The 15,000-nt window shown below is 36.9% G+C and overlaps 2 protein-coding genes across 5 annotated transcripts in view; one reads left to right on the forward strand and one right to left on the reverse strand.

Annotated features, from left to right (window-relative positions):
* The window catches only part of LOC119580365 (protein FAM135B-like), a gene marked incomplete in the record, with an annotated part of 116,109 nt that extends 106,026 nt beyond the window's left edge, over positions 1-10,083 (forward strand). For both annotated transcript variants that reach the window (XM_037928472.1, XM_037928473.1), the window contains 7 exon segments: positions 1-2,422; positions 2,546-2,725; positions 2,879-3,080; positions 3,498-3,747; positions 4,150-4,253; positions 4,626-4,749; positions 5,672-10,083. The exon segment at positions 1-2,422 is cut by the window's left edge and continues 483 nt beyond it. In XM_037928472.1, the coding sequence (XP_037784400.1) occupies positions 1-2,422; positions 2,546-2,725; positions 2,879-3,080; positions 3,498-3,747; positions 4,150-4,253; positions 4,626-4,749; positions 5,672-5,877 (3,488 nt within the window).
* Positions 10,084-10,172: 89 nt separating this feature from the next.
* Positions 10,173-15,000, reverse strand: part of LOC119580366 — a 9,321-nt gene continuing 4,493 nt past the window's right edge. For all 3 annotated transcript variants that reach the window (XM_037928475.1, XM_037928477.1, XM_037928476.1), the window contains exons 7-11: positions 14,833-14,969; positions 14,197-14,309; positions 13,160-13,411; positions 12,820-12,960; positions 10,173-12,562 (exon numbers count right to left, since the gene is read on the reverse strand). In XM_037928475.1, the coding sequence (XP_037784403.1) occupies positions 12,336-12,562; positions 12,820-12,960; positions 13,160-13,411; positions 14,197-14,309; positions 14,833-14,969 (870 nt within the window). In that variant the 3' untranslated portion in view covers positions 10,173-12,335. The remainder of the gene's footprint in view (positions 12,563-12,819; positions 12,961-13,159; positions 13,412-14,196; positions 14,310-14,832; positions 14,970-15,000) is intronic.

Raw genomic sequence — 15,000 nt, forward strand, 5'->3', positions numbered from 1 at the left:
GAGGTAGTGGCAGCAGCAAACACACTCTGGGTAGTGGATCTGAGAGTGATGAAAAGACACTTGGTTCTAAGGGTTCCAAGGGCTCTAAAGGCTCAAAGGAGTCCAAAGGTTCCAAAGGATCTGCAAATAAGGCAGAGTCAGAACCAGAGGACAAACCCCCAATACCCCCAAGAACAGACAAAATGCCAAAGGATTTCAAGCCTCCCATTCCCCCCAAAACCCACAAACTTCCAATGGCACGAAATAGTTTAAAAGAGAAATTAAAGAATAACTTACGATTAGAGCTCAGGCTTCCAGCTAATCAAGGGTCTGCTTACAAAAGAGCAAAGTTTAAAGTCAAGCTCATACAGCGTGCGCAGCAACTGCGCTCCAGTGGATCCAGTAACCACAAGAGCAAGCGTTCCCAGGCAAATGCCATAGCCGAAAATGTTGTCCTCCTGAAGTATCGCCGTCTGGAACCATCTCTAAGCATGCCTTACAACCTTGGGGCACATACTCCTGGGAGTGGTAGTGGTGGTGGAGGGGACCAACCTATGAGGCACTCACAGAGCACCCTTTCCATGCCTTCCTTCTTGTGGGAAGTGGCTAATGCCTCGTCCCCTGGAATCACAGAGTCAATGCCAGATCTTTTGGCATCAGATACAGAATCCTCTTCAGAAATCAACCACAAAGGACCACCACCTCCAAGACCCATGCGTTTAGACAGAAAACCACCTGTTCTCTCTAATGTTGAAGTTGGCCTTGTATCTGCCACAGATTCCACCCTACTACAGATTGGAGGGGAGAAAGTAGAGTCAATAACACTGAATAAAAAGTTGACATCGCCAGTAAAGAAAACACCAGACAATCCAAAACCTCTGATTCTCCAGCAGGATTCATCTTCCAATAGTGATATCACATCAGAGCGGAGTGGCTGGGTCTCAAATTCTAGTAGACAAAGTTCTGGTTCATCAAGTGGGCAGATCAGTCCTGATTTAGACATAAAACAGTTTCCTATAAAAGATATGCTCACTGCAACTTCCACCACCCAGTATAAGAATGGAAGCAAATCTAGTGGGCCAGACTCCAGTGCGAGAAACAACAATGCAGGGAATGTTAATGGAGTTAAAATAAATGGGACAAAAGTCAATGGGTCGAAGTCAAGCAGAAGCAAACAGAGTGGAGGCAAGGCAAATGGACCTCCTACAGCCAAGACACCTGTTAATGATGCACCTGTAAAGACAATAACTGGAGTTAAGTACAAAAATAAAGGGTCAAGAAGTCCAGCCAACCAGAGAGTGAGTCGTTCTGAGTCCAGAGGACAGAATCACAAAGCTGCTGGCAAGGAGGTTACACAGAGATCAGCCTCTAATGATCAGTTACAGGTCAAACAAAGAAAGAGCCCACATAGGAAAGAAGTTAAAAAGTCTCAGTCGCTGCAGAGAGTAAACCATTCTAATCGACCAGAATCTCATGTGTATGAGGAAGTGCCACTTCCACCTCCCCCAAAGGAATTTCAGGACCCATCACCTGCTCTCAGGGAAGCTTTAAGACGTGGGGGGTTTGCAACTACAGGAAGAATCCCCAGGGAGGACAGAGGAGCCAAACGTGCTGCCATTACAGCATATAAGGACAGACCGAGGAGTGAAAGTCCAAAGACCGAAACTGGCAGAGCTCAGAGAGATGATGACCACAAGACTGAAAGAAGTCATGGAAACAGTTCCAAAACCATCACACCGAGACACAGTGGAGAGTTTGAACTTGAAGACATTAGCCATGTGTATGAAAGTGTAAGTGAAGTTTTGAATGATGTAAAGAGAAGTTCTAGGAAATCAGGTCATGTACATGACAAATTCAATTCTTTGCCCTCAATGAGGAGAAGAAACCAACAGACAACAACAGGTACTGGTAGACCAGAGAAGAGGGGACCAAGTAGAAAAACAGCAGGAACACCGGACCGTTTGTCAGAGCCAACACCTACAAAACTCAACCAACATTATATTAATGGAACAGAACGTGTTAGGACACAATCTGCACCTCCACCTATCATTGATAAGAGTGACTCTTTTAAGGATCACTCTAGCTTACGTGAAGCAAGAGAAACTAGGTTGCAAAAAAGATCTGACCCCTTTTCTACCAAATCTGAACCTCCAACTCATTTGGCAGACAGTAAGTGCACCTTGTTAGAGCTCTTCCTGGAACAGCAAGGAGCAAGTGTTTGGGCTCACCGTGAAGCACAAAGAGAACTCCTGAAGGCAGCACAGAATGCAGCCAAAAAGGAAGCTGCTGTTAATGCAGAAGCTCAACTGCAAGATGTTGCCAGGAAGGCAGAGGAGCAGGCCAAGGGAGGCTCTGACATGAAAGTCAAGCCAGATATTATGAATGATGCATTTGATGACAGCATGTCTGACATTCCTCCACCTCCAAGACCTCCATCACCAAGGTATTTTTTCTTCTTTTATATAATCTTTCCTGTTATGAGTAACAAAGTAGAATGCACTAAATTAGTCTTGGGTTTGCAGTTATACATGGCAATCTAGAAATCTCTCACCTCCACACTCTACAGGGACAGAGGTGAGCCAAAGTGCACATGTCCGTCAGAACTACGTAAGGAGCGTGGCCGGCTAGAGGATCCACCGGACTTACTACCCCCGAAATTAGTTCCACCAGTAGCAGACACTCTTGCATTCGTCAAGGCAAAAGAAGAGTTCATGCAGCAAATAAACTTCCAGGGCCTTCTGTATAGGTATAAGAAAGATTATATCATATTTGATACTTGGATCTCCAAACTTGTGTCTGAAGTAAATTGCTTATTTAATCTGAATTCCAGTTGGTTTGAATAATAGCCTTGTTATAATGACAAGGTATGTAATTTGACAATATTTTCTAATCTTTTCAGTGATTTTAGTGGCTTGGCCTCCACTGTACCGTACTTCCATGTGAGTGATGATTGTCGAGTACTCTCACCTGACGGTCTTCACTTAATCATTTGTGTTCATGGTTTAGATGGGAACTCTGCTGACCTTAGGCTTATCAAGACTTATTTAGAAATAGGCCTTCCAGGAGCTAATCTAGATTTTCTCATGTCGGAGCGAAATCAGGTAAGATTTATTTCTTAGAAATTATGTATATATATGTATATATGTATATATATGTATATGTATATGTAACTGGAGTTTTTATGACTGACTTTGTGAGTAGTTAAGAGATTAAAATAGTCTTCTCAACTTTTTTTTTTTTTTCAGATTTTTTTCATGTTTAGTTTTATCAATGATAATGATGATAATAATGATGATAATTGTTAATATATCATTATTATTATTGTTCTATTGTCATTGTTATTATTATTATTATTATTATTATTATCATTATCATGATTATATTGTTATTATTTTATTATTATTATTACATTATCATTATTATTATTGTCATTATATTTATTATTATTACTGTAAAAAAAAAGCTATCCAGAAATATATACCAACAAAGAATACTCTGACATCCTTTCTGTATTGCAGGGGGACACTTTTTCGAACTTTGAGACACTGACCGAACGTCTAGTTTCTGAGATCCTGTACCACATTGAGGCGTACAACCTCAACCCAAAGCGGATATCCTTTGTGGGCCATTCCCTAGGTAACATTATCATCCGAGGGGCTGTGTCGCATCCGGACATGAAGCCGTTCCTGCCCAAGCTTCACACTTTTCTCTCTCTGTCGGGGCCGCACCTTGGGACTCTCTATAATAATAGTGGCCTCGTTAATATGGGTAAGTGTTAAGGTCCTTTTCTTCTTGCTTTTTTTTTTCTTTTTCTTATTTGATAGCTCTTGTTTTTCTTTCTTGGTTGTTTTTCTTGTCTTTGTGTTGATTCTTCCATTTTTTTTTCATTGTTTTTTTTTTTTTTTTCAGTGTTGACGTTGGTTCTCTGTCTTTTTTTCTTTTCTTTGGTTCTTGATGGTTTGATAGGCTGTGTTTTGTTTCCTTTTATTTTCTTTCTTTCTTTTTTTTATAATTTGATAAAAAGTTCAAATACATGATCAGAATATATCAAATGTTGCTCAGCGTACACAGTGAGATTATATGTTTAGTGTAATAAAGTGTACATGTTGAAAATGTAATAGATTAATGTTTTACAAGCTACTGTTAATACGTTTTGTTTCATCACTCCAGGAATGTGGTTTATGCAGAAGTGGAAGAAATCAGGGTCTTTGCTACAATTATCCCTCAAAGATAGAGTTGATATACGCCAAACATTCCTATATAGACTCTCTCAGGTAAGTGTTACTTTTGATAAAGATATGTTTCTGTGTTCTCTTTATCTGTTCATATAATGTGTGATGTTTTGAAGATTGATTAGAATTATGATTTGTCATTAGATGAAATTAATCTTTGATAATGAAAGGTGTTCTTATTTATGCTGATTTTTTTGTTTGTTTGTTTGTTTGCAGAATTTATGTCTGTTCTAGTTTTGATTTTATTAAAAAAAATTTGAATGATTTATTTTTTTTTTTTTTTACATAATTACAAATAGTGCCCTACTACTAAATATGAGGACCTAAACCCTTTTATATAACTATTTATTAAACATGCAACTTTTCCTTTGTATTAATTATAGCTTCTATTCCAAATTTTTATCCTTTTTCCAGCGTTCCCAACTCCACCACTTCCGCAATGTGTTACTCTGTGGTTCGTCGCAAGACAGATATGTTCCGCTGCATTCTGCCAGGATTGAACTCTGTCGTCAGGCTGTCAAGGATACTTCTGTTATGGGTAAGATTTTTTTTCTTTATTGTTATTTGTTATTTCTTATTTATTTTTTTATTATTTATTTATTTATTATTATTATTTTTTTATTATTTGTTATGGATAAGATTTTTTTGTTGTTTTCCTTTCTCCTTTTCTTTTCCTCTCTGTCTTTTGGGGCCTCCCCTTTTTTCTTGTTTCCTATTTTCTTACTTTCTATCTTTCTATCTTGCTGTCTTGTTTCTTCTTCCTTTTTTATACAATTTTTTGTCTGTTTGTCCTCTCTTCTTGTTAATGTTTTTCTTTGCCTTTTTATCCCTTTATTTTCTACCTCCTTTTTCTGAATACCTCACTTCTTTCCTTGTTTTTTTCCCCTCTTTTCTTTTTCATTTATGTATTTTCTATTTCTTTTTTTTCTTTCTTTCTTTCTTTCTCCTTTTGGTTGCACTTGGCATTACAAATAGATAAGGTATCTATTTGTGCTTTTCATTGGAAATTTATTCATTATAGTACCAATAGACTTTTTGAAACAGGGAGCAGAATGCAGTTGAGAGGATTCTTAACTGTTGCTGTATTCTGATATAATGTTCTTAAAGAATGGTGTCTAGTTGATCATTGTGTTACTTAGGTGGAAGTGGGCATCTGTGTGCATGTGTGTGTACATGTACGTGTGAGTGTGTTTGTGCATGTGTGTGTGTGTGTGTGATTCAAACTCACACACACATGCACATGCACACACACACATGCATTCACATGCACATGCGGACACACACACACACATACACACACACACACACACACACACACACACACACACACACACACACACACACACACACACACACACACACACACACACACACACACACACACACACATGTATATATGTATATATGTATATATATCCTAGTCCTGTTCACCCCATTAATCCTCTCCCCTCAAATAACAGGCGCAGCTTACCGTGAAATGGTGTCCAACCTCCTTCAACCAATCATCAGCTCTCCGTCTGTGACCCTCGTAAGGTATGACATCCACCATGCTCTGCCCTCGACTGCCAACTCCCTCATAGGCCGAGCTGCTCACATTGCTGTCCTGGACTCGGAACTCTTCATTGAAAAGTTTCTTTTAGTGACGGGATTGAAATATTTCAAGTAATTTCTAGCTTTATATGTAGCATTTCAGGTATTCATATTTTCTACTTAGCCAAGTAAGACGTTTGAGTAAAAAAATAAATAAAAAAAAATTGCAACGTGTGTGAAATATGTAAAAATTGTAAATAGGAAAATTTTACACTGGTATCTATGACGAGGAGAGAGGTGTAGTGGAATTTTGTCTTTTTTATTTTATTTATTATTTTTTTAAGCATTTATGTATATTTAGGAAAAGGATAGTGTTGTGGGTCAAGTGTAAAGGAGCTTATAGTATGTATTGGCAGCTATGAAAAACAGAAAATGCAGTTGTTAGGAGACTTTGAAAGCTTGATTTTTACACGATTATGGAGTGGAAATCAGGAATCATTATGGTTGTGATGAAAAGATTCTAAGGATGTGTAAATATTTTTAAATACTTGATGTTCCTTAAGTATAAGGAAGATGTCAAAGAACTCATCACATTAGATAGATGTATTACTTTATATTGAGAGTGTGTTTATAAGACAGTGTCTTATATGTTGTCAATGTGTTCATAGCTTTTGGCAGCCTTTAGGTTAACAGGACATTTACAGAGAATGTATTGATGATACATTAAAGGAAATCCCCCTCTCCTCTCTTGCTAGTATTGGGCTCACTAAAGTAGTGAAGGCCAGTGGTGCAACATAACCAGAGTTTAGGATTGGAGTAGATATGTAAATCTATAGAAACACTCGTTTTGTAAAAGTTAAGAGATTAAAAATGCAGGAGAAGTAGAACTTTTAATGAGCAAGCATTGTTGTTAAAGCTATGAAATAAGTATCTCCCTTCTGTTGGTTTACAAAGCTGTTTTACCATCATGTGAATACATCCACTTTTTAAACAAAATTTTGCTATGACTATACTTTTTCTAGTTTTTTTCAGCTTGTGTTCATATTTAATTCTTTTTTTTTAGAGATATGATCTATAATACTGGGAACTTTGTAATAGCAGAGACCAGTAGAAAGAAGAGTTTTTCAGTCTGGTAAAGCTTGCTTCATTTTTCCATTAAGAAAAAAAAAGTTTTATTGTATTTAGTGACAATGTGACAGTGGGAGGAATGGAATAATGTTGGACCTTGAATGAAATTTGGTATTAGTTTAATAAACTAAAGAATGGGGTTGCAGGTGGCATAAATGTTGTAAAATTTTCTTTGATAGATCTCAGAATGCCAAAACTGGAGAACACAGCACATCAAAACACTGCTCAGCTTACCATTGTGGTTTTAAGCCATAGTTCCTGGTATAAGGTATGGCCTACCATATGCATCAGGATTTGTGGTCGTTTTGATACCAGGAATGTCATAATATTCATAATATTTGCATTGTCAGATGTTTTTTTTCTCTTCTTTTTTTATGAATGGTAATTTAATTTGTAAGTAAAAAAACAAAAAAACAAACAAAAAAACCTGTTCGTGTTCACGTTCAGATAAGAACATCATATGAAGTACATGTATGCATGTATGTGTGTAAGGCTATGAATGTAAAGAATGAATAATATTGTATAAAGGGAAGTAAGTATCACATTAGTCTGCAAGGGTATGGCTGAAGAATATAAGGTGTACATGTACAAGGTGTGTTAGCAAATGAGGTTTATAGTCATTTCAAAGTTTATCATCTTCATAGACTATATGTAATCATTTCCATGTATTGCTAGAAATACCAAAGATGATATATCTTTTTTTTTGTTTTAATCAATAAACTTACATTCTTGGAGAAATGCTGACACTGTAAAATTGGTAATTTGTGTGTCTTATTTGTTAATGCTTGAAGGCATGATATGAACAATTTGCAGTAATCAGTGAAATGTAATGATGTACTGTGATACATAACTTGTGGTTCAGTACACCAGACGTTGGAGCCAGTGCCATCTCTTTTACATGAAAAGCTCAATATACAAATAACTCTGGGAATATAACTTTTCACCAGTTAAAAATAGTGCCAAGCTCTCTTTGAGTGATACATTAAATCTGGCAGTATTCTGTAAAGTACATTGCAAATTGTGTAATTACAGTTTGGATTGAAATGACATTTAAGCATTGTTACATGCTTGAGATGTTAAATAAGTTGTATCAAATATATGAACCTAATAGAAATACTATAGAGAAATAATAACAAAATATAGAAGAAACAGTAAAGAAGAGAAAAGTCTATATATTTGATTACTATAACACTATATTAGACACAATAACATGCTTACTGCAACATGTTTATTTGGCCATTAATTCTCACTTCTCAGTCCTGAATAATTTACCAAATCTCAGAAGAAACTGTCACATACTTGAATTTTTTTCAAAATCTGCCAAGATATTCTGTTAACAGAGTAAATGAAGGATACTGAGAACACTACACATTATAGTACACACTGCTGTTGGCTCTCCACTTCATATTTGCTTGTGCAGCACATAGCTACATGCCACTCTCTTTAGACTTGACTTTCCACCAGATGTTGGAAGACGACTTTCAGAGAGGAGAATTCAAGAGCTTAAATGATGAATCTGAATGACTGTGGATAGATATTGACCAATGTAAGTAATTATAATTGATATACTGTATCATATAACTTGTTATTGAACGATTCATTTATGTACATGTAATGGGTAGATAAAATGCTACATACAATTAAACCTCTTTGATATTATGAAGTTTGTATATAGTAAATAGAACAGGAATTTGATTAACCAAATGTAATCTGCATCATAATTAGAGCCAACTATTGGAATTCCAATGCTTTTAGTATATCATAAAGTGGTTTAGTAATATGTGACCTATAATGCCCATTTGATAATTTTTTCAACATTATAATCATATAAGAATTGTTGAAGAAAATATTGATTCTTTTGTAAGTGATGTCAGGGTTTATTCAGTGTGATAATTGATGTATAACTAAGTCAGTGTATCATAATATATCATGCTCATAGTTTACTTTTTTTCATAGTTATGCATTTGGTCGTGGTCATGCAGCAATGATGTAAAATAGGATGTTTATTATTCAGTCATCTCAAAAGTGGAAGGGATTACAATTTTTTTTCTTCATCTTGATAGCAATGCTGAAGTGAAGATAATTTTCATGATAATTTACATCCAAGTTGCTGACCCCTTTGTCTAATTTCTCTTGATGGTATCAATAAGAAGACAATTTTTTTTTTTGAAGAAAAATAAAGTAATAATAGCAGAACTAGTAACAGTTATGTATGGAGCTGGAAACAGAGAGACTGAAGCTTAAAAAGAAGAAAATACACGGAAAGGAAAGAAGGTCTGGTTGTGCTTGAGGCCAGAGAAGGTTGTATCAGTGCTGCTTGTTTCTTCTTAAAAAAAAAAAAGATAAAAATATCCTTTATGCTTTATTAGTAAGTAATAGCTTTTCATAGTACTGCCTTTGGTGTAATTAGACATCTAAGATTTTGTTGTGCCCAGTGCTCATTAAATAAGAGTTTGGGATTTTGACAGGTATTTGAATTTTCAACTGGGATGTATCACTGTAAGTACAAAGGAATTTACAGTATTAATCTTCAAACACTTTACAATTCAATTGTAACTTTTTAAGATGAGAAATTTCTACCTGAAATAAAACATTGACAAGAAAACCAGAGGCTGGAAATGTACAATTTATCTACAAAACTTGTTGATATTCAGTCTCATCTATATTGAAAATGTACGTAATCATACCTCATTCACAACAACAGTGGTGATTAACTCATATGTTGTTCTCTAAGCTTCTTTTATCCTGGTGATGTTCTTGTATGTGGTCACATTCTCTTTAACAATAAAATGTTCATGCACTTTTTATATAAGATTCAGATGGCAATTTTTTAGTATTTCTAAAAGTTTGCTTTTTATTTGTTATTAAATTGATAGACATACATACTTTTATCTTCTATGAATGGACCTGCTCTTCAGTTATGGAATAATAAGCACAAAGAAACTGTATAGAAGTAAATATCATGCACATCCAAGTCACTGATTCACAGAAAAAAAAAATGTGAGAATGTCATTATAGGTGTACAAATGTCTAGTCATCGGCTCACTGCAATAAAGCGGAAAAGTATATTGTGTGGTGCGACCAAGATGACCTCTTAGCGTAGACACTATGTGGCAGCATGTACATCCCCTGGGAGGCAAGGGCTGACCGTCCCACTGTCTGTCCCTTGATATTCACCTCAGATTGTGATATTCACAATAAAGTTTCCTATTGAGAGAGAGTTTTATTCAGACCTCTTTTTCAGTGTCTGTTTGTTTGTATCTTTACTATGGAAGTAATTTTTAGTGGGTAATGATTATAGAGAACTGTTCATATATTTTATTAACATTACAAAGATTTGGAAGATAAAAAAACTATAATTCAACATACTAATTCTCAATTTCCTCATCTTGGACACTCATGTATGGAATAGTGAGTGCAGTCATGAAGAATAGTATATTATTAGTTAGTTCATTAGAAAAGAATGGCACAAAAGTAGTTAATAAATAAGATTTTGTTAGCTACAATTAATTTAATTGGTTACCTTTTGTCAACAGCTAGACTTATGGTAGTAGTCTTTGAAAGGTGTATTATAGATAATCCTGACCCAAGGAGACCATTATACACCATGGTAATGGTTTTCCAGTGGTTATAAAGTAGATGGAATGGCAGTTCAGGGGAACACTGCATTTCAGCTACAGAGAGTTGATCCTATGGAGGGGAAAAGCCTTGTGTCTTACAAGAATATAAGAGTGATAATCTACAGATCTTGTAAACAAGGGCACCACTGTGCTCAGCAGGGTCAGGAGAGGCCAACACTTGTGTGGCACTCACAAGTGCATGGACCATCAAGCAGACTATTTATGGTGGATGGATCAATCCTTGTTAAAATGGTATGGAATCCTGTGTGACATGACAAAGTCTCCAAGGGGAGACATTAGACTTGTCAGGAGATGAGAAAACACTGCATAAGTAAGTAACCTTTTTATATGTATAAAAATATTTATTGTGTTTATTACAAGCAATGAAATAATATTAAACAGCTTGAGCTTATAAGTGATCACACATAGAACTAGGTGTAGCCTATTATTCTTTTGACACCACTGATCCCACTCTGGAGAAAGTGGAATAAAAATCTGTTATCCAGTGGCCTATATGAATATACAGGTTTTATGTTCAACTTATTATCATATCTACTGAAGTGTTGAGAGTGATAAGAAATAGTATAACCAGTACTTGAATGGGTGCTAGGTATCAGATACATAAAAAAATATTCTGGTTCCTAATAATAATTACTGTAAACGGTAATGAAAATATTCTCCATATACATTTTCATTGTTCAGTTTTTTAAACTTATTTGAACACTCGCATCTTAAAACACATCAACTCTCCAAAATACTGTTAGCATTGAAATTACCTATTATATAAAGCTTAACTCATCCTTTCACTTTAAAAGGAAACAGCTTGTTTACTATATAATTACTGTATCCCTTCCTAGAAAAATCTGATATAAAATATTTCCCATATTAGGTACTGGATCTGCTACCATGATTCAGTAACCTTTCCCTACAAAGTATTCCTGTCATACCAATCCTCATTTAAAAAAAATATATAATGCAGTAAATCCGTGATTCTTAACTGGGAGTAAACTTTGCCTGGGATGTAAAAATTTACAAGGCAGTAGCATATGCAAGGTAATTTATGCATAGTTGTGCTAGTTTTAAAATACATATAAACTGCTTGACATTTTTTACTGATAATGTATCTGGTAATTTTTGTCTGAACTGTATGAAAAAACAAGCAGACAGTTGGTATATTTTTTGCTATTAATATTATTTTATGCGAAATCTATGTAATTCATGGTTTTCTGTTTTTATATGGCTTTATACCACTCATTTTCTCTTATATGAGAAAATAAGGAAGTATATCCAGCCGACGGTGTACGGGGGTAAGGGGAAAAGGGGGGTTAGAGAAAGGGAGAAGGGAGGAGAGAGAGGGAGGGATGAAAGAAGAGTGAGGGAAAGGGAGGGTTAGAGAAAGGGAGGAAGGAGAGAGGAGAAGAGAAATAGGAGGGAGAGAGGAGAAGAGAAATAGGAGGGAAAGGGATTATACAGGCTGAGAATCAATAGTGTATAGATTCGAAGAGAGTCAGGATAGATAAGCAAGATTACGTTGGTATGATACTTTTGAAGGTATGTTTCCCATAGGTAAGACCATATTTTATTTTCTTTGTACACACATCATCTAATATCTAACAGATGAAATATATCATTTTCTCATCCACCAACTGTTCTTATCAAGAAGCTCAATTTGCTTTTCAAAATGATTTTCTATTCACAGATATGTAAACTTTGCTATGCAAATCACAGTATTTTTCCTTCTATATCAAACAACAACGATCATTACAAGTTTAATTTTTTTATCCAAGTCAGTTTACTAAATCTATATCCTTAAAACACTCATAATACTTATTTCTTCCTCAAATAATCACGTCTCATCTTGTTGCTTTTCCCTCTCTTCGTGAAATTCCTTATCATCGAGGTCTATGTCTCCTTCCCCTTTTATCATCGCAGTCGCTTCCCCTCTCTTCTCTTCGTCGCTTGCTTTTCTCTCCTCGTCTCCCCTTTCTCTCTTTTTAAGATGTCCTTTTTCCACTCGGTATGAGGCTCCCTTTTCTAGAATTGTTTCGAGCGCTAATTCCTCGTTTGTCTTCTCTGGAAATGCGAAGGATGGGCTTCCATGAAAGGATTTATAATAAAATGCACTACATGATATGTATGTGTGTGTGTGTGTGTGTGTGTGTGTGTGTGTGTGTGTGTGTGTGTGTGTGCGCGCTCGTGTGCGTGCGTGTGCGTGTGCGTGTGCGTGTGCATGTGTGTGATTGTCTGTGCGCGAGTGCGTGTGTGTGATTGTCTGTGTGCGCGCGCCCGCGCCATGTGTATATACCTGCAAAATAATTCACGGTTCTTACCTATTTTCTGAGGCATATACTTATTGTACACGAAGTGCAGAAGGCAGGTGAGCGCAGCAGCCACGCCCATGCACAGGTACAGCACGGGGCCGCCCACCGCATCGTACAGTACACCGCCCACGAAACTTGCACCAGCGTAGCCTGCGTCGGTTATGGGGAAGGATATATCTTACTTGGATATCGTGTACCAAGAACAACGGTATTAAAGAAACAAGCTAAAAGTACGGGTAATATGCAGTATAAGCAACAATGATTTATAAGTATAGAGGAAGAATATCATATTAAAAAATTAGTCATAAATAAAAGGAGAGAAAATATAAGCTAAAGCAATGGGACTAACCTAGAGTACCGTAGCAGATACCCACGAGGCTCTGAACAGTAGCTGAAGTGCCCGGGGGCGTGATGGCCCCTGCCTGGACGATAATGGCCGAATACCCCAAGCCGAAGCAAGGGCCATTAATCATTTCTATGGCCACAGTACCCCACACTTGGCCCAGGAAGCCCGCCGTGGCCAGCCCGGCCAATCGCAGGCTGAAGAGCAGGAAGACCAGGGTGATGATGTGCCCCGGACCCAGCCTCGATTCCACCCTGGCTAAGGAGGGCGGGGGCGTGGCCATTAGTGGGTTCTGTCAGCGAGGGGGCGGGGGAAGTGTCGTGAAACACGTAATGCACGCGCTTTACGCACGCACGTTCGCCTCCTCCTCCCTACACACACGCACACACACACACACACACACACACGCACGCACGCACGCACGCACGCACGCACGCCGCACGCACGCACGCACGCACGCACGCACCACACACACACACACACACACACACACACACACACACACACACACACACACACACACACACACAACACACACACACACACACACACACACACACACACACACACACAGAAAGAGAGAGAGAGAGAGAGAGAGAGAGCGAGAGAGAGCGAGAGAGAGAGAGAGAGAGAGAGAGAGAGAGTGAGAGAGAGAGAGAGAGAGAATTAGAGATCGTGTGTGCGCGTGTTCTGTTGCCATTACAAAAATAAATTGACAACTTCCTATCTCATAAATGGACGATCAGGAGAACTGCCTCCCCGCCACGCCGCTCATGACGCAACACCCAACCCAAGGCCTTTGCTTTTCCCAAACAACTGAATAACAAGCATTCACTCGCCATTGGCACATTCAAATAAGTCCCATTCAGATTCACAACAAAAAATAAAATGAAATAATAAATAGAAACATTACCCTTTTAAATTTATCTCAGTGCTGTATGAACTGTGATACCTAGCACATTCATTTTTCTAAAACATTAAATATTAATGATCCTTCTAAAAAAAAAAAAATCATCTACATGGCTGTTGATTCAAAAACTTACCGTAGACAAACATAAACGGAGCGGCGGAGATGGCCTGTACGAGTAAAGTTAATCCTTGGATGAATTTCATGTGTTGGACCAAACTTGTTCCGGCGCCTATGTCTTCTTGAAGCCTGAGAGAGAGAGAGATTATGAAGAGATTTTCTTTTTTGAAATTTATGTTTTGATTTTGAAGGAATGGAGAAATGAGAGTGTGTTTTTATATATATGCGATAGGTTTATATCTTTTGTTTTCATATTTCATATTTTATCAACTTGTTTTATGTCTTGTGTTTTATCAACTTGTATCTTATATTTTTAGGTTTATGTGTGTATTCGGTATTTAAAAGGGTGTTTCATTCTCAGCATGTAGTTATTTTTTAAATAAGTCTTTCAACTTATAAAAAATAGTCACACAATATGCTATTTATTTACATAGACTGGAATAATGCGCCACAGTCCTCCTATGCTATTAATTAAAACCCACAATGATAATGATAAAAAAAACAATAAACACAACAAAAACAATAATAATAACAATGACAATAATGATAATAACAATAGCAATGACAGTAATAATGATAACACTAAAAATGATAGTAAGAATAATGATCATAATAACAACAACATAACTCACACTCGGCCGAAGATACTCACACGAAAACATAGCCTGTATCGAGCCCATCAAAGAATCCGATAAGGAAAGTAAAACACAAGAAGATGAAGAACCCGGGCTGGCGGAGGAGAGGGCGCAGGTTGCTGCAGATAGCGGAGTTGCCCTCGAATTTGGGAATCTGAAATAAGAGTGTTTTCTTAGACACACAC

Source organism: Penaeus monodon, chromosome 13 (genome assembly GCF_015228065.2).
Source record: "Penaeus monodon isolate SGIC_2016 chromosome 13, NSTDA_Pmon_1, whole genome shotgun sequence".
Classification (NCBI taxonomy): Eukaryota; Metazoa; Arthropoda; class Malacostraca; order Decapoda; family Penaeidae; genus Penaeus; species Penaeus monodon.